This window comes from Podarcis tiliguerta, assembly GCF_965153285.1.
Source record: "Podarcis tiliguerta genome assembly, chromosome: 5".
Lineage (NCBI taxonomy): Eukaryota > Metazoa > Chordata > Lepidosauria > Squamata > Lacertidae > Podarcis > Podarcis tiliguerta.
Window position 1 is genome coordinate 90,466,975 of NC_139538.1, and position 27,943 is coordinate 90,494,917.

General features: G+C 50.8%; 1 protein-coding gene and 2 long non-coding RNA genes across 3 annotated transcripts in view; all 3 read left to right on the forward strand.

Moving 5' to 3' along the window:
• LOC310677781 overlaps positions 1-27,943 on the forward strand; it is a 350,943-nt gene that overhangs the window by 297,130 nt on the left and 25,870 nt on the right. The gene's annotated exons all lie outside the window — the stretch shown is intronic.
• LOC310677135 lies at positions 930-2,614 on the forward strand. Its single transcript, XR_014510952.1, has 3 exons — positions 930-1,022; positions 1,611-1,731; positions 2,440-2,614. It is a non-coding gene; the product is annotated as an uncharacterized lncRNA (long non-coding RNA).
• NKX1-1 (NK1 homeobox 1) lies at positions 8,881-16,003 on the forward strand (the record flags this gene model as incomplete). The annotated part of the gene is made up of 2 exons (XM_083441496.1): positions 8,881-9,385; positions 14,629-16,003. 2 exons carry the CDS (start codon positions 8,881-8,883, stop codon positions 15,465-15,467), a joined length of 1,344 nt encoding a protein of 447 aa, XP_083297622.1. The 3' UTR covers positions 15,468-16,003.

Sequence of the window (27,943 nt, forward strand, 5' to 3'; positions counted from 1 at the left end):
AAAAGGTTTGACTTAAAATAATAATGAACAGCTGCCAGGCACACATGAGGCTTGCAGGAGAACGCAGGTTAGGATGTTATAGTGTTTGCAGAAAGCACTTGCACCCCATGTGGACTGCAGGGTGCTGAAAAGACGATTTGCAGAACGAAAGAAAGGGCGCTCACAAAGTAAGCTAAGTGCAATTTTTAAAAACCCTGCATCCCACCCATGAGAATCTCAGCATGGTAATTTCATATGCAATTTATTTTGGCATTAATTGCTGGAGAAAATAAAATGCAAGGCTTTTTGGCACAGCACTAATTTAAGATGAAAAGTTAGATAATCACTGCAATGTGAAAAGGTTGAACATGCCGCTATTTTTCTCAAATGGCACCTTTAAATAAATGAAGCCAATGCTTCAACAAAAAGTGGCCATTTCTCCCTTTCCCTTGTTTCATTTCTGTTAACAGCAAAATGCCTGTTTTCCTGTGCCTTGTTTCATTATTCCTTTCCCTTTTGTTTCATCAAATGAAAATATTATTTATGTGTGAGTAGAACAACATGTTTTATTGTACTATTTTTCTCGTGGTTTTATTGGAAAAGATAGCATGATTTTATGTGTTAAACAGTGGTGGTGACTAATTCCCCTAAACTGAAAAATGAGAGGTTCAAAGTTTAAGTCTTTACACACAGTAGGTTTTGTTTCCTTGTATTGGGTGGGAATAGGTGGTTATGGACAGGAAGCAGCTTGTATAAAATTCAAGTTGTCCAGCGCATAATAAAAATGAACTTCTGCCAATTGCCCAAATGTTCTTCCAGAACAAGACCTTTGGCCCTTCTGATGTTACTGAATTGGATCAGCGAGTGTGGCCAATGGCAAAGGATGATGGGAGTTGTAGTTCAGCAACAACTGGAGTGCCAAAGGGCCACCCATTATAAAGTCACAAAAAGGACAGGTTCACACGCAGCACAACATAAGCTCTCATGTTGGTGAGGACAAAGGTTTCCAAGATTTCACAAACTCCCCTTGCTAGCCATTCATGGTACGTATAACAATGGGAATTAAGAAAATGTGTATCCAGGCTTTAGATAAAAAAACAAAGTAAGAAAACCATGAAAAAATAAATCAAATGTATTAGATAGCATATATTTTGACTGTTTCCTAAATATATATCTATTTATCTATGGATTTTTTTTTTTAAGTAGCAAAACTCTAGTTCGCCTGGCTGAAAATTTTGAGATATTTATTGCCTTGTTTCAAAGTGATGGAGTACATAATGGCAGAATATATATGATAAGTAACCCTCCTTTTGGATAGGAGTGTCCTCTCTGCTTTCAGAATCTATGTAAAATAATAGCAATGGTTAGCAAACCTAGAGATACTCAGGAACCAAAAGACTTAAATTATACTGATACAGTTTAACGTGAGATTTTCCAAAACTGCAGATAAAATAATTTTGGGGGGGTTGCATCTATAGAAAAGTCATGGGTGTAGAAGCAAAACACAAATAATTTGGCTGGCCTATTTATGAGGTGATTTTAAAACCCCTCACCTAACAACCTTGAAGAAAGCCAGTTGTATTAAGTCCAATCTTTATTAATATGTATTTTAATAAATTCACTGTACAAAGGTTGGAACTGCAGTATCCAAGACAAGAATATAGAAAATTTATTAGAATCCGGTGAAGAGTGGATAAACATCCGGCGAGCGGGGTCCGGTCCAGAGGCTGTCACGTGACGGTGTCTTTCAGTGTGAGCGCGCGCGCACAGACACGTGTCCAAAAAAAAAGAACCCCTGTGGGAATGCGCCCTTCTAGCCTGTTTGTTTTTGAATGGGCTTGTGAAATGTCCATCTTCTTTGCAGTGCAAGAATATTAGGCATCTTTGATGTTCTGAAAGGAAAAGGGCCCCCAGCAGGCTACTGGGGAACCTCTGGGTGCCCTGATCGTCCAAAATACTCCTTCTACCCCAGTCGCTGCCCCTCCTCGTTTTAGTGAGACACCTACCAAGGCATGGGGGGTTGTTTTGCATTTTTTTTAAAAAAAATGTTTTAATGTTTCTTTAAGCAGAATGTTGTCCCTTTTCACAGGAGGACCCTGAGCACTTTTTAGGCAAAAGCAGCCGGAGCTGCGGCGTCCCCGGCGGGCGCAGGAGGCTTTTGGGCGCAGGCAGCCGCGCGCTCCGGGTCTGCGCCACCCCATCTCTCCCGCTCTGTCTAGCTGAAGTCGGTTGTCTATTTGTTCCTTCACGGCTCCTCGTCCTTAGATTAGATTTCTCCTTTCTCATTACCAACCTTAATAGACCTTTCAGACCTAATTCCAGCCCCAGATATTATCTGACCCGTATAATTAATTAATTATAGCCCAAATATTATAGATTATTAAAAATAGCATAACTAATAGTGTAATATCTCAAGCTGTCGACTTTAATAGTCAACATTGTCTTGGTCTCTCTTATCAGGCTGGGACACCCGGTGAGAATATTGATTCCTGGTAATTTTAACCATCATCTGCCATCCTGATGGGTAATTGTCACATTTTCACCCAAGTCAACGCTCATTTGAAATCGTTAAACCGTCGGCAGAGCTCCCGGTTGATCTTAATGTTTCCTTTTTCTCCCCCTTCAATATGTTGCAGCAACCGTGAGGAAAATAAATAGAGGGGGAGAAAAGAGATAGTTGTGGCAGTGAAAAGCCATCTGATTCTCCTCGCGCGCTCGCTCCCTGACAAAAGGCGAGCGTTACGAATGGTCCCGGCGGCTAATTTTGGCCTCTTTTGTTTTATTTCGAGATCGGCCCGGTTTTATTTAAAGCAAGAAGAGGGGGAACCTCCCTCTCGCTCCCCGAGGGGAGGCGGCAGCCAGGCAGCGGCTCTCGCCGTCCCCTGCGCGGCTGCCGGCTGCCGGGCAAGCGCTCACGGGAGTCAGCTCGGGGCTCCCGGCTGCGCGGCGCCTCCCCTCGGGCTCAGCCGGCCACTTCGCCCGGCTGGCGGGGCTTCTGTTTGCGGGCTCCCTTTGAGTTTAGGATCTGGGCCTTGGAGAGGAAGTAACTCCAGCAACCAAGCGGGGCTGGCGCACCTCTAACCGCACAACTCCTGTTTTGGTTTCGTTTGGAAAGGCAAAACGCGCAGATTCGCTACCGAGGCCCTTGGGGGGCTTTGGGTTTGTTCAGATTCGGGGAGGGGGGGCGTTATGCAGAGTCAGAGCAGACTCCGAGCTGAGCCCCCCGAGGACTCCACCGGGCCGAGGCGAGCCGCTGCTGCTTGGGGGAAGGCGCTGGCGCAGAGGCGTCTTCCAAGGATCCCTGCGCCCCAACGCAGACAGATTTCGGAGAGCCAGTCTGGCCTCTCCGAGAGATCTACCCGGGTCGAGCTGAGTTACGAGGGGAGGGGATCCTACAGAAGCCAGAGGGCAGGGGACGAAATCATTCCGACGGCATCAGTGCATGGCAACAACGTTTATATTAATAGTCTGTTTCAGCTCCGGGGACTGGAGAGATCAGGTGTGAGGTCCGATCAACAGAGGAGGGGTGACGTTAAGCAGGATTCTGGTTGACTCTGGTACAGGGGTGATCAACCACGTAAGAGGAGCTGAGCCGAGACGTCATGGGAGAAGCAGGCACTAGCAGGGTCCGCGAGGGTGGGCTGGCGGGGAAGAGTTTCATCTGCGCGCGCGCGAGGTTCCCAGGCCCCCATCCCCGAGCGCAGCACCCCTGGATCCCGCAAGCCCAGCTGCCAGTGCGCGCCTCTTTCCCCGGGAAACCAGCGAGAAGGGGGGGGATACCCCCGTTTTAATAGGTCCTCGGAGGATTTCCCGGAGCATTATTTAAACTTCTAATTATGATTCATGCGTGTGATAATATTAATTTAATAATCAAGGAGATGTGCAGGAAGCATTAACCTCAATTAAGCTCATTACTAGCCTAACCTGAAAATCCCCTGAGCTTTTAAATCTTCCAGGATGAAGAGCTGACAATGTATTGATAGAGGGCAAGATCAGCTCCATAGCCTCTTTCCCTCCCACCTACCCCCCATTCCATTTGTTGGGGAGAATTAATGTCTCTTTGACTGGGGCTTGATTAGCAATTTAAATAATTTTTAACCTTTATCGTGAAAACAATCTCTGCTCGCGTCATTTCAGGAAGTGGGAGAAACCCAAACAACATGGAGCTCATCTCGTTGTGTGCCAAATATATATATATATATATATATATATATATATATATATATATATATATATATATACCGCTTGGTTATGTCCGGAGCAAAGGCCTGTGCCCTAATTCACGGGGGCAAAAAAAGTGGGGACGAGGAGAATCAGCTGGTTTTGCCACTGCTGAGAGTTTTATAAGAACCTGCGAGCAATTAAAAAAAACTCCAGTAGCCAGACCTCATTCTCTATCTTGAGCCACAAAGTGTCTGGGACTCAGCGAGGTGGGCAATCCTCCCCTCTCCAGAATGGAAAAGTACCCCCGAAAAGTTTAACTCCTTGCACGCGCAGAGGTTTGCCTGTGGTGACCCGGGACGGTGCTGCTTTTCAAAGGGACTCGATCCTCCCCAAACGGACAAGAGCAAGAAGTCCTTTCCAACCCAGCCTATTTAGAGACTGCCTATAGCTTGCATATTTACGAAAGGGGGGAGTGTGGAACCATGAGGCAAGCAGAAACCAAACGGACGCAGCTTAATTTTTCTTGCTGCCAATTCCCGACGCGTTTCCAACACGAAATTCCTTCCTCGGGGGAAGTGAATTAGCAGCAAAGCCAATGGAAGAACAATAATATTCAGGTTTGCGATTAGGACCGGTGCTGGACAGCAGCAGCAGCAGCCTGCTGTTCTTTCATTCGCTTCGTTCCAGATTCGTTTTCCCTGAGGAAAGACTCTCAGGATTGAAACGTTGTTTAACCGTAAATGTTGGATCTGGCCCAGCAATCATGGTTACATCACTGTGCCTGGAGATTTTCAAAGTGCCCAAAAAATGGTCCCTGCCCCCGAGGAGCTACCAGTCTATTATAACTCAGCACAATGACTCCTAAAAGGGACTGAAAGTCAGGGATAAAGAAAGCAAGGCTATGCCCTTCTCTCAGCTGCAGATACTTCGAGCTGTTCGACAGAGGAGCGGATTCCCTCGGGGGCCTGTGGACTCTCCTTCCTTGGAGATTTTTACGCAGAGATTGGATGGCCCTCTGCCATGGGTGCTTTAGCTGAGATTCCTGCGCTGAAGGGGGTTGGGCTAGATGACCCTCAGGGTCCCACCCAGCTCTCCAATTCTATGATTCTAAGACATAATTGCAGCACGTGAGTTGTACCAAAGAACTGACAGGCTCAGCTCCGCGTTGCAACCGGGCGCTCCTCCGGTTGAAGCTACCCCGAGTGAGTGGCGAGAATAAAAACGGGGCAGCCCCCGCGTGCCATAGGGTGCAAGCCATGCTCTTTAACCAAAACCTGGTCATCGTGCTGTTGGTGTAAAAGCTGCTTGTCTTTCTGTTGTGACTTCTGATTTCACCAGTGGAAATGTCCCTGCCTTTTGCAAAGTGTGTGTTGGGGGGGGGGGGAGTTCAAGCAGAACTGAAAGCGTCTGGTGGTTCTTCTGGGGCAAAATGACCCGCCTGGCTGTGCTCTTCTCGCCAGTAAACAGTCCTCATCATATTGGCTGTCTCTGCGCTCTCGGGAAATGATGGCGGCCTCGAGGAAGAAAGAGAATCGTTTCTTTACGCGGCGCTCCAAATAAGTGCAGCCAAGACAGGACAAAGGGCGAACGCGCGACGGGTGCTCTCGTCTTTTCCCGTCGGAAATGTTACAGGCGTTGAAGGCACGGGTTTTAATTAATTAATTAATTAATTGGCCAGTTTGGGAAGAGAGGCCTTCCCTCTCCGCCAGGTCTCCCACCCTCTGAGCACCTTGGGGTGCAGGGCGCGCAGGACAGCCCCCCCCCCCAGGCCGGAGCCTGGCTTCTCGGTACCCCCAGCCCGGGGCCTGGGCGCCTTTCTCCTTCCCCCGCGATGACCTTTCCGTGCTCTCGGCACACGTTTCTGATCAATGCTCGCGGCTCGGAGGCGCGGAGGAGGGGGGATGAGCACACCCCCCCTCCTGCCCAGTTTCCCCCCACCCCGTGTAAATCCATCAAAGTGACCTTCCCAATATAACAAGGGCTGCTAAACTGTTTTACCACCACGATAAATGTCCTTAATTACCCTGAGATCTGCCTGCGCCGCTGCAGGGCGATGATGAATGGAGGAAAAGAAAAGGTTCATTTGTTGACTGGACTTGGGAAGATCTAATTAAAAAGGAAGTTTGGCGCTGAAACTCCGGAGCGGGACGCGGAACCGGCTGCGGGGGAGGGGGAGGGGGTCGGCGGAAGGGGCATGAAAGACTTTCGGTCTCCCGTCGCTTGGGCAGCCCTCGGGGCAGAGAACGAAGCGGGCGTCGAGCGCCCGGTGGCCGGCTCGACGCTCGGCTGGGCCTCGCTTGAAAAGCCCCGGGGCACCCGCGAGTCCCACGAGCTCGGCCAAGAGCCCCCTCGGTTGCCGCAGTTTCTTTTCCCCGGCTCTCTCCTGCCCACCCACCTGCCTTACAACGCGGCGCCCCCCGAGGGCATCGCTCCTAAGGCAGCTCAAAGACAAGACAAGCTGCTGCCTCGCCCAAAAGGCCGTGGGGGGGGGGGGCAGTTGGGGTTGCCTTCCGGGGCCAGCAGGGCCCAGACGTGCCTGCGGGAAAGGGATGTCCGAGAGGAGCGCCCCCAAGCCAGGGACCCTCTGATCCGGTGCCACCTGCGACCGCCCATACCGCGCGAGCGGGAGGAGAGCAGGAGAGTCTTGTCCCTGCTTCGGGCTGCCTTGGCCCCCTTCCCCTCCTGCCTCCGAGAAACGGAAAGGAAAAGGTTGTGTCCGCCTGGCTCCTGCCCCGCCTGTGGCCGGGGATGAGGCTGAGACCCGGCCCGAGCAAGAACGGAGATATTATTGCCTGCCACAGCTCGTCGAGGCCCCCAGAATCAGCGCCAACTTTCCCGAGAACAGATAACCGGAGATGGCAGATGGATGGAGATTGCGCAAATGAGCCTCTAATTGACAATCAATTGTGATTAGGAGCAATGGAAGGCCTTCCTTGCGCGCGCCCGGCTCCTTCCTCCTGCCAGGCTTGGGGGGGGGGTGGAGGCAGGAGGCCTAGGAGGCGGCTCCCCGCTTCCAGAAGGCCCCTCTGGGGCCTGTCAGCAAAGACAGAAATCCGGCGTTGGTTCTTCCCCTGGGGGGCTTTGCGTCGGATTAATGCGCAATTAATTGCTGGCCCAAAGTGGCCAAGATGTGTAAGAGGGGTGGATGGAGATCATAGGGGACGAGTTTTCCCCACGCGTCCTAAATATTACTAAGTCCTAAAGGACCCTTCTTGAGCCGGGGGTGGGGGTGGGGGGCTCCAAGTAAAAAAAAGAGAAAGGCCTCCCTCGGATACCCGGCGAGCGAGGTGTCCAGAAAGAGCCGCGCCGCGCCGCCTCTCCTGCCTGCAGGGACTCCCCTGGGCCCGGCCCACTGATGGGCTAATCATGTCCGAGCCCGACCAAAATTACAGCTGATTGCTTTACCCATTATTCCTTCCAAGTTTTAATTTCTGCTTTCCAAAGGATCATTGCTCGCGGTAATTGCAAAAGACCTGCCCTTGTATGTGTCACTAGACTCAAAGGCAAAAAAGAAAAAAAGGAAAAGGAAAAAAAACCCACCCACCCCCCTAATTTTTCGTTTATTCTGTCTCTAGTCCCGGCCTTTCTTTTGGCAGGTAATTCAAGCCGCCGTGATCTAGACATCCAAAACAAGAAGAGAATTAACGCCCTCAAAAGAAGCAAATTGCAGAAATTTCCAGATAGCAAAGAAAATTGCATTTTCCCCTACCCACCCCATGGGCTGAAAAGTCCAGTTCTTTTTATTGTATGTTCCAGTGCATATTATTGGGTGGGGAGTTCTAATGCCGCCGCCCTCCCCACACTGCTCTGCAGGAGGTCTTGGGATCCCAGGTCTTTCTGGCTCGGGCTCTCTGCTCCTGGGCAATGTCCTCTCTCACTAATTCCAGAACAGGGTCAGGAGGGGAACCTGAATGTGGAATTCGAGGTGTTTCCTTGCGCTAAGAGGGCCGGATAATCCGTTTGGCGCCCCTCCACCCTCCTGTGAAAAGGACCCGAGCTTCCCACGTATCTGTGGTTCTTCTGAACGTCAGTGTGTCCTTGTTCGCGAGTAAGTGCTGCTACTTATGGGCGGATCTGGAGGGCGGCGATGGTAAAGACCCACCGTGGGACTGGGAGCGAGTGACTTTTGCGCGCAATTTGCGCCTCGGGGTGGAAAGCAGCCTCTCCAGTCGCTGAGCCCAAGCGCGGCGTTTCGGCGGATCCCGCAATTATTTCAAAGCGAGCGCCTCCTTCTCCTCCCATCTCGCCAAATAAGGCTATTTAGATGCTTTCCAGATGAGTGGAGGGCGCTGAAACCGAGCTGACAGCGAAGTATATCTCCGGCAGCGCCGCTATCCTTCACCCTCCCGGCCGCCCCCTCTCCACCCTCCTGCGCGCTCCTCTGGGACGAAGGTTGCTGGCCGTTCTGGGCAAGGGATTAATTTGCAGCCAATTACCACCGGGTGCTAAATATGAATGCATAACGAAGCCCCCCTCCCTCCTGCGGGAAAGGAGGGTGGGATAAATGTCTAGGCTGCCCCCCAGAGAGGAGGGGCGGGGGTCAAAAGCCGCAACAGCGCAGGGACCTTTTGGAGCCGAGCGCACAGACGCGCACACACACACTCTCCGCGCCTCGCTTTCTCTGCCAAGTTCCTCCTCCTCCTCCTCCGGAGGGGGTGTTTCCAGGCGAAGTTTGCAGAAGGAAGTCATCCGGAGGGGGAGGGCGGTGGAGGGGGGAGGGCTGCTCTGTGAGGAGTCATGAACGTGAGGCGAGACAAGGCTCAGGTGGGTGACGTCTCTATTCCGGCTGCAGCGGCGGCGGCGGTGGCGGCGGCGGCAGCGAGCCCTCCGGAGTGCCTCTTGGGGGAGCCCGGGTCGTGCAGCTGGCCGAGGGGGGACAGCATGGACGGGCCGGCGGAGCAGCGCCTGACGCCCAGCAGCGACCTGCCTCCGGTCTACTCGTGCCCCGTCAGCAGGGACAGGCAAGGCAGCGAGAACGCCAACAACACGGCCGGGCCCGAAGGGGCGGGCGGCGCCTTGCCCGTGGTGCACAGAACCACCTCCTTCTCGGTGCTAGACATCCTGGACCCCAACAAATTCAACAGCAAGAGCCGCAGGCACTGCGCCGTGCTCTACAAAGCCGCGGCCGGCGGAGAGTACACGCTGGTGAGCGAGGAGAAGCTGGACGAGGCGGGCGCGGATGCCAAGGCTCTGGCTGACGACTTCCAGGCAGCCAGGAGAAAGTCCGCGGCCGACCTCCGCAGTAAGTACCACGGGCCGCCCTCGCCGCCTTCCTGGCAACCCCGACCCCGCAGCAGCAGCAGCAGCAGCCAGGGAGGACCCCGGTGGGTCCCGTCTAATCGCCTGCATTGGCTTGTCCGCCACTTCTGTCTCCGCGCAGGAGGCGTTCCTCTGTTGTTGCGGGCCAGCCAAGGGGAGCAGAGGCACTCAGGAGAGCGGGCAAGCCCCCGAGGCCCTCTGCAGAGAGGGGAAGGGAGGGCTTGGTGGAACTCTTCCCGGGCAGGCAAGCCCAAAGTTTGGTGCCAGGCAATGCCACCAAGTGGGGAACTCGCCCTCCAGGTTCCCATGCTAGGCAGAGGGTGAGGGAGCCTGGGAAAGGAGCAAGAAGCCTCCTTTCTCGGCCTGGAGAATCTCTCTTGCCGGGGAGGAAGGGGCCCGGGCCGGCGCTCCAGCGCTGGAAGATGCCTGCTTTGTGCGCGCCTAAGCTTTAAGGCCAGGGCAGACTCTGCGCGTTGCTTTCTTGGCTGAAGGGAACGGACAAGCCAGGCAGCATCCTGCAACTCCAGGTGGCCGGCTAGGTTCCCAGGAGATGGCACCACGCAGCCAAGTCCCCTTTTGAGGGGAGGCAGCCGCGACAGCCGCCTGGGCCACTGGAGAGCGGCTGGCGTTAGCGGGAAGCCTGCCAGAGCCCTCCAATTGCTTCAGAACCGCAACCGCCGCCTTTCCTGCGCGGGTTCTGGTTCCCCAGGTTAACCTTTTTCGGGGTAAAATGTGCCTTTAAGGTCCAGGGATGTTCTTTTTTTAAAAAAAAATACACACACACACAAGCACAGAGCTGGCTTTTTGCTCCCGGCGACAGATTCAATTTTCTCTCTCTCCCACCCTCTTTAGCTTTTTTTAAGGACAAATCAGACTAATTGTGACAAAATGCTGGTTATCTCTGGAAAAACAATTAAATTCCTTCGATTACATTTAAAGTAAAATGTGCTTAGCAGCGTAAAGAGGCTGCATAATGGGGGAAATCGCCCCAGAGTGGCGTGTAGGACTGAGCGGGTCGATATCCTATTATCGAATTGTGCATATCTCTTTCAAGCACCTTGCAAACTCTCGCCTAACATCTAAATTATAGGGTCAAAATTCGGATAATTACTCGATTAAAACCTATTACACTTATTAGGGCTGCCTATCGACCGGGAAGGGCGTTCGACCCGGGCGCCAGATTGCTTTTGCCTCCCCGGGTCCCGACGCCCCCTCCCTCGCCCTTGCTCCCCTCCGGTTCCATGGCTGGGACACCCCTGCGTGGGACCGGGGGGCCCCGGAGTGCTGGAAGAAGCTCCGCTCCGAGGCCGGGCTAGTTTCTGCCGCCAGCCGAGCTGGCTACATCCCCGGGAAGCGGGAGCCGCCGGAGGCCTGCGCAAAGTCAGCAGGCGCGCAACTCCATGCCCCGCGGTTCGCACCCAGCCTCCAAGGCCTGCGTCTACTCTTGGGCCCCGCGCTCCGGGACACTCCGGCTTCCAGCCACTTGGCCAGGGAGCCCAGATAGGTCCCCGGGCCGCGGGTGTCCCAAACAGTCCTGGCCAGGAGGCGCGGAGGCCCAGCTCTCCTACTCCCAGTGCCAGGGCCCGTCTGGACCCCCCTCCTGGGGCCAGATCCTAAGGGCGTGGTGGGGCAGGAGAGGGACTTCGAGGAGTTTGGGGACCTCGATCGGCGAGACTGCTGCGCTCGCACTTTTCTTCTAGGCAAAACTTTGGGGCGCAGTCGAATGGGAAAGCCTCCTACCGAAGCGCCCCGAAAGGATACAGTTTTGTGGCAAGAAAAGCCCCCGCGCAAGAAATGCCGCGCTCATCCAGAGGCTTTGCAAAACCAAACCATTTTGCCTAAAGTTTCACTGAGCTTCAAAATTTCCCGATCGCGCGCCGGAGTTTCTGCACCTTTCCCCGGGGAGGCGGCAAGCGAAGCTTTGGAAAGCTCGATTGTCCGACGGCTCCCCACTTCAAAAATGAGATTGCGGTTTCTTTTGTCCGGCGAGGATCCAGCAACAGCCGGCGTTAAACAATTTCTCTATAAATTCGTTTACACCGAGCCAAATTTGAGATCCGCTGTACAATTAGTTCTGGTCTAAAGGAGGTCGATATTGCACAGGAGGGAAATCTGTGTATTTTACGCCCAAGCCCTGCATCCTGGATTTCATGTTTCCTCCAATAATTTAAGTGCGCGAACTTCCCAGAGAAGTTTGGGGGGTCTTGGCGATTTAAGGCTTTTAAAACCAAACAAACAAACCATCCCCAGGCCGCGTTTTGCCACCCGGGAGCTGCTCGCTTCCGAAAAGTGAGATTTTCTTCTTCGCTCATTTGCCTCGTCGGCGAAAGCAAAACACTGGGGAGGTCTGGGGGCACCGGCAAGAGCCCGACTCTCGCCCGAGTCCCATTAATTGGCGATTAATATATAACCCCAAACAAATTAAGTGACCGCTAACTGCTTTGTACATTACACAGAATTGGTTTAATTAAGTTTGGATCTGTTCTAGCAATCGATACAAGTATTTGGTCCAATTAAATCCTTCTTCCAGGGGATAACCAAAAAAACAAAAACAAAAAAAACGAATAAGCAAATAACGGAAGGACAAAGCTTTGATGGGAAGTGAGCGACGTACTGCTTCCTTCTCCGGCTCCATTCGGATGAAGGGCACTTTCTGACCTTTTTTAATAAAACAAAGAACAACAACCAGCTTTTTAAAAATCAGGCCATGAACTGCATGTGTTCTGCCTGCCTTCAACAAGTCCTTTTCAGTAGGGAATGAGGGGGCCATTATTTCCACGAAATCTGGGTGTTGCGGGACGGAGTGCCGGCCATTCGCCCAGCTCAGCTGGCTGGAGAGAAGCGCTTCTCCGGGCTTCCCCCGCGGTCCGCTCCCGGCTTCTCCGGCTTCGATTTGCGCAGGCTGCAAGGCAGCAAGCGAAGGGCACCGATCCTTTGACCAATGAGATCGTGCTTATTATTTTTATAATCATTAAGCTTTTTTTAAAAAAATTAAAAAATATTATTATTTAGTTGGAGTTTCGTCCTCCAAGTTGAGCCCGCGCGTTCCTGGCAGTGCAGTACTTTTAGGAAGCCAAAACAACGTCTTCTTTCCGTCGACTGATAATCTGAAGTCTATAGTGCAGGATGCCAGCAGCCTAGGAAGTCACCCCCAGGCGTCCCATCTCCAAGCCATGCCAGGGAACGCGCGCTTTGGGTACTTAAGGGGGACCCGGAGTTTTGTGGTTTGGCGGTTCAAAGCAGGGGAGTGAAACCTCCCCCTGGGCCTGGGCTCCCCTTCAGGGGGTCCTCTGGGCGCTTCCCAGCGCGACTCGCAGGCCCCCGCTTCCGGGCCCCCTGGGTGGCTCTGGAGGCGCGCGATCGGACCCCCAAAACAACAGAGGCGACCATCGCCGAAGGAGGAAGCTCCTGGTGTCGCCCCCCCGCCAGCCCCCTCCCTCTCCCCGCCAGCATTATCCTAAATCGCAGCGGCAGAGCATTCAACAAACAGGTCCCGGGGCTCAAAGGCGACGCCACCCACTTTCAGGCCGTGTCCAAAGGCCTCTGCCGCGCTCAAGTTTCGCCTTTCCAAACCGAGCCTCCGGCGGCCAGCGGGCCTCCCCGGTTGCCCCTCCGATGGCTTGGACGAGCTGACTTCACACCCGGGCCCCGCTTCTGCTTCTTCATCTGCCACTCCACTTTCAAGGCCGCAAGCTGCGGACAAGGAGTGGGAGTAAGGCGTGTAGAGGGTGGGACTAATAATAATAATAATAATAATAATAATAATTTTGAAGTAGTTTTATCTTGCCCAAGGTAACCCAAAGTGACTTACAACCAACCAACTAACCATTCCTTGCTTTGCGTAAAGGGGGCATTCACAGTTATTTTTCTGAAGGGGGCGAAGGAAGTAAAAACTAAAAACAAACAGACAAAGCTAACTTGCACCAGAGAGCAGGTCTTCAGCGTTGACGCCTGGGCAGACCTGGTCTCTGAGAACTGGTGCTCCAGGTCTGCTGCCCACCTACAGGTGGACTTGGCGTCCATACCACTCTCTGTCCGTTCACCACTGACCACCTGTATTATTTCCCTGACGCCATTTACTTCCTTCCAGCCTTTATTAATTGCATTGCTCTGACAATCAACTTCACAGCCCGCTGCATTTATCTTTAAAACAAAACACAACACAACAAAACCACACGACCCAAATACCAGGTTAACAGCACTGAGCTATACTTTAGGGCTGTCCTAAAGTACTTCAGCAAAATGGGTATAACGACACTAGGTTACTTTGCAGCGCTGGCGAGACCCCTCAATTTCGCAGGCACCCTCCTGTCCCTTGCAATATGGCAGAAACATGGAGGTTTTTATGCGCATTGGTATTAACAGAATGAAGAAAATCACAATTTTTTTGGTATGAAAAAAGACCCAAGTTAGAAACATTATGAGCGCCCGTCTTGGCTGTTACCTGGGCTGACACGCTTTTATTATGAATAAATTTATCGGTAAACAATACTACCCCAATCAAAGCTAAACCAAACCCCCAGACCCCCGAATTGTTTTCTTGTGGGCCAGCAATCTTCTTTTTTTTTCTCCCCTACCAGCGAAGACCAGCAGAAAAGGTTTTATAAAAGACCAAGAGTCTCGCCTTCTGTTTGTTTCATTGGCTAGCTCTGCTTTTCTAAATCTCGGTCCCTGATACAACTTCATTCTTAAAGCATCGAGAGCAGGGAGGCAAGTTTCTCACGAAACAAATGAGAATGGCTACTAGAAACTTTCTCTTTTAAATGAAAAGTGGGAATCTGGAGTATTAAGGTGGGGGAAGGAGAGACGGCCCCCTCCGCGGTGCGGAAACCAACGCCCACCATCAGGATCACGAATAATGAAAAAGTGGCTAAGTAGACGCGCCTCGCTTTTGAACGACACATTTCTGACCCCTACTAGGGCAGAACCGCAGATCCACGTATGTTTGCAGAACTGTAGTCTGAGGAACTTATGGGGGGAGGAATAGGATGAGCAAACTAGAACTGAGAGACTTCGGTTGTGCGGGTGGCGAAATGTGCCCAAGACGGAATGGCTGGCAAAGGAATATCTCCGCCTTTCCCGTGTTCGACGGGCTGCGCCTGGCGCTGCTGTCCTGGGGACGAGGACCCGGCCCGGCCGGGCTGTCTGTGTGCTTTGCGCGTGGAGGGGTGGGGGCGAGGACGGCCGCAGGAGCCCGCCCGGCTCACTCTCTTTCCTTGTGTGCAGAGACCGGCGAGCTGTACCGGAGCGAGGAGGCCGAGCTGGATCCCAGCAAGCGGAGGAGCCCCTGCGCGGGCAGCGAAGCCCCCGACGAGGAGGAGGAAGAGGAGGAAGAGGACGAGGAGGAAGAGGAGCTGTGCAGCGAGGAGAGCAGCAGCCACAGCGAGGGGGGCGCCCTCGAGGCGGGAGGCGGCGGCAGCCTCGCAGCGGACGACCTCGGGGCTCACCCGCCGCCCCCGCCGCCTCAGCAGCCCGGAGGCGCCTCCGGAGGGCAGCCGCCGCAGCCTCAGGCCCAGGCGCAGGGCCAGCAAGCAGCGTCGGTGGCGTCCGCGCCGTCGGGCAAAGCCAAGCGCAAGCGCCCGGGCTCGGATTCCAAGTCGGGCAAGCCCCGCAGGGCGCGGACAGCGTTCACGTACGAGCAGTTGGTGGCTCTGGAGAACAAGTTCAAGGCCACGCGGTACCTGTCGGTGTGCGAGCGTCTCAACTTGGCGCTGTCCCTCAGCCTCACCGAGACGCAGGTCAAGATCTGGTTCCAGAACCGGCGCACCAAGTGGAAGAAGCAGAACCCCGGCGCAGACACCAGCGCCCCGACGGGCGGCGGCGGTGGCGTGGGGGGCGGCGGTGGAGGCCTGCCCGGCGCGCTCAGCCCCCTCAGCCATTCGCCCCCCATGGGGGGCCACGGCCTGGCCATGCACGGCCCGCCGGGCGCCTACGGCAGCCACCCGGCCGGCGGGCTGGTGTGCGCAGCCCAGCTGCCCTTCCTGCCCAGCCCCGCCGTCCTCTCGCCCTTCGTGCTGGGCTCGCAAACCTACGGCGCGCCCGCCTTCTACACGCCGCACCTCTGAGGGACCGACGGGGCCCCCGCCGCTGCCACCAGCCCTTGCGGAGCAGGAGACTTGCCCGGGGCCGGGCCGAGGCAGCCTCGCTCCCCGGCCTACGGTCCCCGCGTCCACCCGACGGAGCGAAAAGGATAGGTGTCCTGGCGCCTGGTCCACGGACGATTCTCGCCTGCGGGCAGCCGTCACGTTGCTCTGAGCTGCGGGACAAACTGAGCAGAGGCCGAAGGAGGCCGCCTCGGTCTCTCCATGTAAATAATGCTCGCTGCCCCGTCTTTGCCCGGGTCCCCTTTCTGCTCCTCCACCGCCCCTTGTCCGAGATGCCTCTGCCCCGCAGACTCTCAGGGTGAATCGGGGCGCGGCGTCCCTTCCAGGCGCCGTCGAAGAAATGAGGCGCTCTCCGCCCTCGGGACGCCGCGCTTTTACGCACTTCAGCGTCGCTGTTTTTAAAAAAGGACGAGGAACTGGGAGGAGGGAGTTTAAAAATTGAAAAGCGAAGGGGCTGTCTTACCGGAAATGCGTTTAAAAAAAAAACCGAGGGAGAAAGAGACAAGCTTTTTTTGTAACATCAGTCAACTATGTATATTTCTGGACGTTATACAAATTTTAACTTTATAATTTGTGTATAAAGTGCGCAGGAAACATTGATCCAAAAGGTATAGAAAGCACTTTGCTGGAAATCTAAATCAATAAAGAATTGATTTAGTCGACTTTGTTCTGCCTGAGCGACTGTTTTTAACCTTTTTTTAAAAAAAAAGAAAGAAAAAGAGAAAAAAACACTGCGGTCATCGCCAGAGTTAGTTGGCGCTGACAGAAGAAGCAAATAATCTAGGTCACTTGCGATCCAGCCAAAGTTAAGCAGTTCTTAGTCCCCCGCCCCTTGTGATTTCTGGAAGATTTCAAGGCGCGCGCTCCGCTTTCCCATTGCAACCGTGCAGGCCGCTTAACCGTACCTGGATCCGGCTGCCTTTAATGTTTCTAGTTTTCAAATAAGCCCAAAGCCACCGAGAAGGCTGCCGCGTCTTCCCCAACACCTCCAGCGTTTCTGGTTTGGAGAGAAACATATTCCGCATGTAGACTTTTTTCTGTGTGGACGTTATTTCCCATCGTTTATTCCCTGGCCCCTCTCCAATAATTCGTGTGTGCGTGTAAAGGTTATTCTCTTGGTAGTTTCCAAAGACAGCGAATATAATGTGTTGGGATTAAATAAGTGTAATAAACCGGTCGTGGTTGTATTTTGGCTGTTTTTTTAAATGTACCAATACTGCCATTATTTGTGTACATAAAATATGTAATCAGTTTCTTAGCCAATATTTGGTTTCCCCCTCCTTAAAACGTTTCGGGAGCTTTTTCATTTCCCATTCCTACCCCCACCACGCCAAAAACAGAAACAAAAAAACTCCGCTTTCCCTCTCAGTAGCCGGTGTAATTTAGAAGTCAAACGAGATGATGCATATTATCAATAATAATGATTGGTCATTTAAGCTATTTATTAAAAGCCAGAAATATTTGGCTTATCTTCCGCAGCTCTGTGGCGCGTCCGGAGGCGCGCAGGACGGAGTTCAGCCCAGGTCAGTAGGTTTTGCAGCCAGGCCGAGGGGGGGGGGCACTTTGCATTCCCTTCCCGATCCCCACAGTTTGGCAATGTTAGCCTTTGGACTTGCGAGGTGCGGTTGTTTTTAGCTTGCAATGGGGGGAAGCGTCTCTCGCGGGCTGCATTCCTGCGCCCTCCAGCTGCCGGCGCGTTTTCGACGGCGCGCAAGATTCCGGCTGGCGAGGCGCAAAACCCCGCCGCGTTTTGCAGGGGGCCTGCTGGGCAGCGTTAGTCCTGCTAGCCCCGGGGCCGGAGGGGGCGGGCGAGGGGTCCCCGATGGCTCCTGGCGTTCAGGTGACAGGGCCTTCCTTTGGGGACGGACGGTCCTTCCTTGGCGCGCGGTGACAGAATTAAACGACTTCTTTCTAATCCCATTAGCTCCTTCCTCTCGTTTGCTTCCTCCGCTGAGCATTTTTGACAGCCTCTTGCTGCCACCGCTGACACTTGAGGAGCGAGGAAGTTATAATTTCTGACAGAGAAATTACAGCTTCGCGCAGACGGCCTCGACGTCTGGGAATGGAAACGGAGCGAGAGGGAGAAGAAGGAGGGGGCGCGCAGCTGGTTGGGTCTGCGCTGGGCGCGCTCGGCCGCCAGAGGGAGCAGGAGGAGCGCGTGACGGGGCTAGGGGACCAAGAGGGCTAAGGCCGAAGGAAGGCAAAGAATTCCGCTAATAAAACGCAGAATTCTGCTACTGACATATCCAGACACGGCTATAAAAAAACTATATACAAAGTTGCACCGGTCCCAGGCCGGTCAGCGTGGCCATTGGTTAGGGAGGATGGCAACAGGACTGGATAATGGGAGGAGGAGGAATTCCACCAAGTGCTATGTCGTCAGCGCTGGGTGGGAACTGTTTGTTTGTGACTTTAAAGGTAAAGGGTCCAGTCGTGGTCGACTCTGGGGTTGCGGCACTCATCTCACTTTATTGGCCGAGGTCATGTGGCCAGCATGACTAAGCCGCTTCTGGTGAACCAGAGCAGCGCATGAAAACACCATTTACCTTCCCGCCGGAGCGGTACCTATTTATCTACTTGCACTTTGACATGCTTTCGAACTGCTAAGGTTGGCAGGAGCAGGGACCGAGCAACGGGAGCTCACCCTATCATGGGGATTCGAACCACTGACCTTCTGATCGGCAAGTCCTAGGCTCTGTGGTTTAACCCACAGCGCCACCCACTTCCCATAAAGCAACCCAAAGTGACCTACAGACAAACAAACGCATCAATGCATCGAAACCAAGCGGGGCATGCCTTGAAGTTTTATTATTTATTAAGTTTCTTAGCCGCTTTATCTTATCTTATCTTATCTTATCTTGCCCAAGGCAATAATAATAATAATAATAATAATAATAATACCCCTCCCCCTTGCACTGTTCTGGGGTTCTCCCACCCCCCTGCAGCCAATTTCAGGGGGGGGGCTTGGGAAAGGAGAGGGGGCGCTGCTGCCCCAGCAGGACCCGTTGAGCAGCTGACAGGACTCCTTAGATGAATCCCACCCTTTACCTGGCTACTCAGAAGTAAGCCCCCCCCCCCAAGTTCAAGTGTGTGTGCGCGCCTATTTGTATCCTCAGCAACTCCTAGGCCCAAACTGACTGCCCCCCCCCTCTCTCCACCCTCCCCGGACCCATGAGCACAAAAACACATTTCAGCAGAGCCAGTACTTTCCCCTGTAGCAGCTCTGAGAGCCAAGGCAGAAATGAGGGGCTGGTAAATGTTCTTCTCATAATACCAGCACCCAAATGTTTTTATTTATTATGTTTCTATACCACCCTTTATCTGAGGATCCCAAGTCCCACAGAAGAAAGAGCTTTAGAGGGATAGATTTGGGCTGGGTTCTTATGATTTGACTTGCTGCACAGTGTCCCCATCTGCTGCTTGGTCCAGGAAAAGGATTCTACCGGGAATTTAAACCTCCTTTCTGGTGTTACCTTAGCTGCGGGCAAGCGCCTGCAACGAGTGCAAGCTCCTGGAGAGCCAGTGTGGTGTAGTGGTTAAGAGCAGTGGACTTGTAATCTGGTGAACTGGGTTCGCTTCCCCGCTCCTCCGCATGCAGCTGCTGGGTGACCTTGGGCCAGTCACACTTCTCTGAAGTCTCTCAGCCCCACTCACCTCACAGAGTGTTTGTTGTGGGGGAGGAAGGGAAAAGGAGAATGTGAGCCGCTTTGAGACTCCTTCGGGTTGTGATAAAGCGGGATATCAAATCCAAACTCCTCCCCAGAGGATCTGCAACACCAAGGGGATCCCTGCCAGGCTACCACCTCCAATCCTAGATCTGCAGTGGCTCCTTTCCTACTAAGGCTCAGATCTCATCAAGATTAGAGGGTTTTGTTGCTGTTGTTTGTTTTTTTTGCAGGAATGCTACTTATTGGTTGCTCCTGCTTCTGCCCTTTTATTTTAGGATTTTATTTTAGGAATTTCCTCATTTTATTATTCCCCCGCACTCTTTTGGTTACTCTTGCGACAGATTTCCATGTGAACCAACTACTATTCACTATGGTTGGGGCTGGTGGCTTTCCACCGCAGAACCGGTTTGCCACTTTCCTCTCACCTGTATTAAACCTTCGACCTCGGATAGGTGGAATGCAATCCTTAGGAATGAAGAGCTACCTTCTTTTTTACTCCCCAAAACTGACAGAACCATATTTATTTTATATTATTTATTTTAATGCTCGTTTTCAATACACACTTTCCCCAAAACCTTCACTTTTCACTGCAGGGGAGATAAAAGTTTGTGGTTATCCTACATTTCCCTGCACCTTTTGCAGAAGTGTGTGTGTGTGTGTGTGTGTTTTCTCAATGGACCTTTGCAATGCTGTGCAACAGTTATCCGCAGCCACACACCCCTAATAGAAAACATTGCCAGTGCCACAGAAAATGCAGCTGGTGAGTGCCCATCAAAGTGCAACTGTAAAGTGTGGGAATGTTCAGGGAGGCAAGAGAAAATATATTGTTTAATTATATCCTTCCCAACTTGTGTTAACAAGTTCTACAATTTAGCAGAGTAACATTCCCCTTTTTAAACTTGTACAGTGGATAACGTCTTGCCAGGCTTGTTTAAGCCTCTAAAATAAGTTTCCTGGTAATTCCCCTTTATTCCGTCTTTAAAAGATTAGACATGACACCTTGTATAAAAGTATAAAAGAGTTTACTCACACACATTCTGTTCACAGATGGATCCCAGAAGGCAGACTTGGGTTACAAAATATATACACCTGGAATCTATCCCATAAGGAGATAGTTCCTTTTTCCTCTCTTGGCTGGAAGCCTCTCAGACTAAGAAGATGTTGCTTCTTCGAGGAATGGAGTCAGAGAGAGAGTTGGCTGCATCCCCTGGGTTCTTTTGTTACCTGCATAGGTGAGGTCATGCCCACCTGGGCAGAGGAGGAAACAGGAAGTTCCGACTGGCTGGTCCAGACCCCCCCCCTTTTACTGTATGTCCACTCTAGGAATGTTGTATTTGACTGCTCTGTGTTTCACATCCCACATAACACACCCTTTCAGCTGTACATCTTAACTTGGTAATCTTAGTGTGTTCAGGGTGTTGATGACTTGTGAGAATCAGCTGATACTTCACCACACCTCAACCAGTGTGATGCGTCAGCAAAGGATGCTTCGCCCCAGCAGAGACTTCAGAGATTTCCTGCTCCCGGCAGACTGCTTCTTCCAGAGTCCCCAGTTAAGGGGAAAACTGCTCTCCCACACAGTTCAAAGTGACGAAGTAACAAAGTGTTTATTGCTTCCAGACACAAGGCAAAAACTAAACACGATATACAGTTCCTCAGGACTTTGAAGTAAAGATACATATGTACAGAGAGATCTGCTAACACTGTCACCCTGCTAGTTAATGCTGCTGTGTAAAACCCACAGCCTGGTCCTCTGACTTTAACAGATTCAGAGTCAGGCCCTGAGAAGCCAACAGTGCAGTGGCAGGACATAGATATGCAACAGGACATAATAAAAGATGATTATACCTGTCTCTACATTCCTGAGCCAATGGGGATGTGAAGGACTCAGCGAGTCATGCCTTGCTCTGTTGCTATGGTAACCCAGTGCACCTGGTACCCTTATCTCAGAACATCCAGACTTGGGGGATGTGCTACTCAAGACACGAGACCAAGTACTGTGTAATTCAACCCATTGTTCACATTGCACCAACAAGGGGGACGTGCTCTTGAATAAGTGTGCCTAAAGCTCTAGCCATGGTGTTCCTTTAGTCAGCTGAACTTGAAAATGTGCAGTAGTGATAAAAGGGTAAGTAACAACATTTAGCAAAAGTGGTTACTAATCATGATTTCCCGCCCTGATTTCCAGGTAACCAAAGGGCAACAGATGCCGATCTTTTTGTTAGTTGTGCAAAGAGGGCATTTTAGCAGGTACAACTTTTCTTACTCCGGTGTGAAAACGTGTACCGTATTTTTCGCTCTATAAGACACACCAGACCACAAGACGCACCTAGTTTTTGGAGGAGGAAAACAAGAAAAAAAACACTATTCTGATTCTCAGAAGCCAGAACAGCAAGAGGGATCGCTGCGCAGTGAAAGCAGCAATCCCTCTTGCTGTTCTGGCTTCTGGGATAGCTGCGCAGCCTGCATTCGCTCCATAAGACGCACACACATTTCCCTTCACTTTTTAGGAGGGGGAAAGTGAGTCTTATAGAGCAAAAAATAGGGTACTTGCCCACAGCCCCTTCATTATCAACATGAGGCCTCCCCCTCCCCCTCTTCTGGATACTATCTTAGATTTAGATATATAGTCAATTGATCCCGTTTATGGAGAATTCTGTTGGCTTGCTCAGTATTGACTTCTGCTTCCTGCCAAATCCCCTCCCATGAAGATGTCCACTATTGGATAGTTTGAGTGACAAGAGCCTGGTGCTCCCTGCTATTGATTCATAGCCTGTAATCTGAACTATTAAGAGACTAGCAAAATTCATAATGTGCAGGGAGAGAAGGCTAATCCATGGAGTTTCCTTTGCGTGGTAAGTTAGGCTGCTGGGAAGTTCAAATGAAATAAAAAATAGCTATAACAACAGCCCACATCAGCTAGAACCCATGGTTTGCATGCACCTTAGGTTCTTAAATCCCAAGCATTTTCCATTAGCAGTGGGTGCTAAAAACCCGTAGAGTTGCTGGCAGTCAAAATAGGCAATAAGGTAAAGGTAAAGGGACCCCTGACCATTAGGTCCAGTCGTGGCCAACTCTGGGGTTGCGGCACTCATCTCGCTTTATTGGCCGAGGGAGCCGGCATACAGCTTCCGGGTCGTGTGACCAGCAGGACTAAGCCACTTCTGGTGAACCAGAGCAGCGCACGGAAACGCCATTTACCTTCCCGCCAGAATGGTACCTATTTATCTACTTGCACTTGACATGCTTTCGAACTGCTAGATTGGCAGGAGCTGGGACCGCGCAACGGGAGCTCACCCCGTCACGGGGATTCGAACCGCCGACCTTATTATCAGCAAGTCCTAGGCTCTGTGGTTTAACCCACAGCGCCACCCACGTCCCTAAAAAAATAGGCAATAGCTCGACTCAATATATGGCAGCTTCACATCCTTACAGAATCCCCCAGAAAACGACCATAGCAACTTTTGAAAAAAATGAATTGAGAATAGACAGGCATTTGAAACCCTTGATTTTGCTACAGGGAACTATATTGTCACACACACACCCAATCTCCAAGCGGTGTGAGATTGCAGGGCTTCCAGGCACTTACCCAAGATTTGGTTTCCTTGGAATGTGGGACAGCAGAGACTGTGGTGTCTTTAGGATACATGGTTTATTTACACTGTGTACATTACAACCTGAGCCTAGGATGGAGCGGCTGGCAGCATTAACTCCCAAAAGGTCTTGTTTCTCCCATTGCCATGGCTTTGAATTCCAACCTAACTTCCAGCTTCTGCCTGCTTTTGGCTCAGCTCACACACACTCCGCCTTTTGTCTTCAAAGCCTTCTTTCTTCTTTGGCAGTCACTCGTAGCTGAGTAAGATTGTTTTCCATTAACGTGTTCTTAACACTGAGTTCATAGGTGACTGTGGAAGCTAATTCTGGATCCACACGTCCTTCCATAGTGGGGACATTTCCAGGCAAGAGTTGATCACGGTGTGGATTTGCCAAGCGTGCCTTCCTCCTAGCACGTTTCTCCCTTGCGTCCTGAGTTCGAGTGTCTTCAAAGCCCATGACACCTTTGGTAAAGGCTGTTCTCCAACTGGAGCACTCGCAGGCCAGTGTTTCCCAGTTGTCAGTGTTTATACTACATTTTAAAAGATTTGCCTTGAGACAGTCTTTAAACCTCTTTTGTTGACCACCAGCATTACGCTTTCCATTTTTAAGTTCGGAATACAGTGGTACCTCTGGTTACGTACTTAATTCGTTCCGGAGGTCCGTTCTTAACCTGAAACTGTTCTTAACCTGAAGCACCTCTTTAGCTAATGGGGCCGCCGCCGCGTGATTTCTGTTCTCATCCTGAAGCAAAGTTTTTAACCCGAGGTACTATTTCTGGGTTAGTGGAGTCTGTAACCTGAAGCATATGTAACCTAAAGCGTATGTAACCCGAGGCACCACTGTAGAGTAGTTGTTTTGGAAGACGATAATCAGGCATCCGCACAACATGACCAGTCCAATGAAGTTGATTTTGAAGAATCATTGCTTCGACACTGGTGATCTTTGCTTCTTCCAGTACACTGACATTAGTTCACCTCTCTTCCCAAATGATGTGTAATTTTTTTCAGAGACACCATTGATGGAATCTTTTGAGGAGTTGGAGATGGCGTTTATAAGCACCATCCAGGAGAGGGAGCCAGCCCACCCAATTGCACTTTGGCACAGATCAATTTCTATAGTAATACTAACCTAGGCCACTTAGTACTTTGTCTCACAAAGAAATTGGACTAACTAGTTTAATAATGGGATCCTCCATTAGATTTTAACACTTGCTGAATCCAGGAGTCCAGGAATGAGAAGGGCCTCTGGTATAGTGCAGACGAACTCCTCAACCAAACTCACAACAAATAATTTCTGTCTTTTGCTTTTCTTTTTATGACAGCTATGGCATCTACAGTTATACTAGCTGTTGATGTGTTCAGAAATGGAGTTGCAATAATGGAACAACCATTTACCAAATGTGGTCCTGCAAGAATTTGAAGTGTGTGTGTGTGTGTGTGTGTGTGGAGATTAGTTCAAACTGGAACCTTGGAATGTGCTTGGAAAGTTTTAATATTTCTGTTATATAATATCCCTAGTGGCCCCCAGCATCCATTGGGCAAATGGCATAAAACTAGGCAACAAAACACTTCCAATAAAAAAGAGATATATATAGACTGCAGGAATGTTGTGGGTAGCAGGAGAGGATATATTGATTAAATATTGTCCTTCCTAACTCATGCTTGTGAGTTTATTCACACAGAAGAGTCCATTCCCCCTTTTACACAGCAGGAAGCTAGTTGCAGATTCGTTAGAGGAAGAGTTTGGATTTGATATCCCGCTTTATCACTACCCGAAGGAGTCTCAAAGCGGCTAACATTCTCCTTTCCCTTCCTCCCCCCACAACAAACGCTCTGTGAGGTGAGTGAGGCTGAGAGACTTCAAAGAAATGTGACTGGCCCAAGGTCACCCAGCAGCTGCATGTGGAGGAGCAGGGAAGCGAACCCGGTTCCCCAGATTACGAGTCTACCGCTCTTAACCACTACACCACACTGGCTTTCTTAGACTCTTTAAAGTTATATTATTCCCGGTAAGACCCCTTTGATTCCCTAATAAATTAATAAAGACACAACAGTCTTGTTCATTAGTAACAATGAGAAATTTACTCACCATCAGAGCACAGTTTGATCCCTGAAGGCGGGCTTTAGGCTTGAAGTTACAAGTAAGTAGAAGGAGTGGATTTACTCCATGTGGGTATATCCCTGTGCTGCTGCCCAAGAGAAGAAAAGGCTTCAAGAGAGGGAGATGGCTGTGTGACTGGACCTTCTGTGCGGTCTGAAAGGGTCACGCCCACCTACCTGGTCACATGCAAAGGAAGGATGCTCCAGACCAGGTGTAACAGGAAGTTCAAGTGGCTGGACCAACATTTTCCTGCATGTCCACTCTAGGCAAACAGGAAATGCTGTATTTGACTGCTTAAGTTACATGCCACACAGACAACTCCCCACTAGCACACCATCTACCCATGCGCGACTGCACACATGTGCGGCACTGGGAACCCAGAAGCGGGGAGCAGTGGCGTTGCGTGGGTTGTCAGCACCCGGGGCAAGGCAAGTAATTTGCGCCCCCCCCCCCGCTGCACTGTCCCTCCCCCAGATAGTCCCTCGCTCTCTCTCCGCACCGCACCGCACGCCTGGCACCCCCCCCCTCCACAGTGGGCGGCGACCCGGCGGCTCGGATCGGATTCGCACAGCCAGCACTGCAGTGAGAGAGAGTGAGTGAGCCAGGTAGGGGCAGAGAGCTGCAAGTGCGAGCGCGCGCCCCCCAATGTTGCGGCCGGTGCAGCCGGCCCCCCCTGCACCCCCACGCTACGCCACTGGCGGGGAGCACCCCCCAGGCACATGAGGAGACTCTATCAAGAGCCCAGAGAGGACATCCTCACTGAGCTCCAGGGAGGGTTTCCTTGCAAGCCAGAGGTACTTTATGGTCCACCTTGGGATAATCTTAAAATGGACAGACAGTAAGAGACACCTAGCTGATGAAATTAATTCTAAACAATTTACCAACTTGCTGTATGTTTGACTGTATTCTTTACTGTTATGTACTGAAGTTCTCACCCTGGGCCAGCAGGGGGATACCGTAGATAGTTCAGGTCCACATATGCAAATAAGGGATCAAAAGTGACGTTCAGTGATTGGATAGTTACAGAAAATGGTTACTGTTGCGTTGTAGTGGAGCTCTACATAAGCAGGCTGGCTGAACCCTTCAGTTCTGTTCTGTTCTGGCCTCTGAATAAACAAGAGCTGTTTGAAGAATCGCTGTGTCGTCTGATATGTTCACCCACAACTTAACATTTACATTGTGTATGCATGAAATGTTTCTAGAGGGGTGGGGTATATGAGGGTTGCTTGTTATATGATTTTTAAAAAACTGAAAAATAAAGTCATAAAAACAAAACACAGAAACCTTATTTGGAGCACGGTGGCTGCATGATTCTAGAATGGGTTTTTTTTGTTTTCGTTTGAGTAAGTCAATGTAGTTGAGGAAGTTTTAGCCATTTCACGAAAGATAATGGGAAAGAGGACTTGTTTTTTTTAAATTATTTATTAAGGATTTTCTTGTTTTACAGAAGTAAGTGTAATGCCTCGTTTGTTTGTTTTTCTTTCCCCCATGTAACATTTTTACAAATCCATTTCATTTGTTGAGGCATTAGGGGGAGAAGAAAAAAAGAAAAAAGAAAGGGGGGGTGGAGTCGGGTGGCGGTGTTTCTATTATGTTTAATGTATGTAGAGTTTGGTGTCAGCGTTGCTTGTGTTGTTCACTTGTGTTCCTTTGGTGGTGAGAGAGGTTGGGGTTGGCCTAGGGTGTGATTGTTTGCTTGTGATTGGCTGTGGTGATCTTTGTTTTCGTGTGTGAGTGAGGTGGGCGGGTGTTTTGGATCAGGTTAGCCATACTGATTTGTATGCTGTTGGTGGATTATTGTCATTGTCCTGTTGGGCTGTGTATGTGATAAAGGGGAGCCATACCGGGGTGAAGGCGTCTTCTTCTGTTTGTCCCCGTGTCAGTTTCAGTTTATTAGTTAATTTTTCTAGGAGGGCTGTTTCCCATAGGAAAAAGAGGACTTGTAAAAAAAGCAACAGGCTTCTGGGAAACGATACATAATGAATTGAAAAAGATTCCCCAGATGCCCGAAGCTTTTCCTTTGGGGGATTATAAGGGCAGAGGTCCTAAAAAAGATGGTTGAATTGTTTATGCATGCTACTACCGCGGCCAGAATCCTGTATACGCAGAAGTGGAAAGGATAAGTTTGAACTAAAGAAGAATGGGTTTTAAAGATATCGAACTATGCAGAGATGGTGAAGCTGACCGCAAAAATATGAGATCCAAAAGATGAACACTTTGTCGAAGAGTGATGATTCTTTTCAGGCTGTTTAAGAAAAAATTACAGTCCTATGAAATTGTGACCAGGATTCGAACTACAGGCAAGGGAAAGAGAATAAATAAATGATTGTTACGTAAGTCACAATATAACAGATAATATGGTAGTGATGGCAGCAGATAAAGGATTACAACAGGAGCGTCATGGACATAAAGATGGAAGTCAAAATGTAAGAAATGATTATATTGAAGGTGAATTGAACAATGATAAACTGTGTGTAAAAAAAACTAATAAAAATTATTATAAAAAAATATATATATGGAAAAATCGGAGGGAAGGGATGTAGTTTGGACAGGCTAATCAAACTGCTACCCCTTCTCTGCCAGAACCTGGGGTCCCCAATCTGGGGGCCTTGGTTGGTTGTGTCTGCTCTCGTCTCCCTCTCAGACCATATTGGTTTCTAGATGTGCCAGTTCAGCTGTTCTAATGTCACAGCCTGCAACATTAGGAAGGCTACACAGGCTACACTGACTGACAACTTTCACTCCATTAAACAGCTGTGGTATATTTGCGCCAAGGGCTTGCAAGCAGCACCTTCATGGCTGGTGGAGATAGGATGAGCGTTCTTAAAGGCTCTTGGTGAACAGGGACCAATTTCCCTAGTGGCTAGTGATTATAAGGTAGGATTCACCCTAAATGAGCTTTTTCCCAGCGACAGCAGGTGAAGAAGGGCTGATGACGGCTGATGAACTGATGAGCTCAAGGGGATTAGTAATGAGACCCGGAGACTTTCAGCTTAGTTTTCACTGGTGTGAACATCACTTGTTCCAGCAGAGACTTGAGGTCATTACCAGTTGATAGCTGTTTAGTGAAGT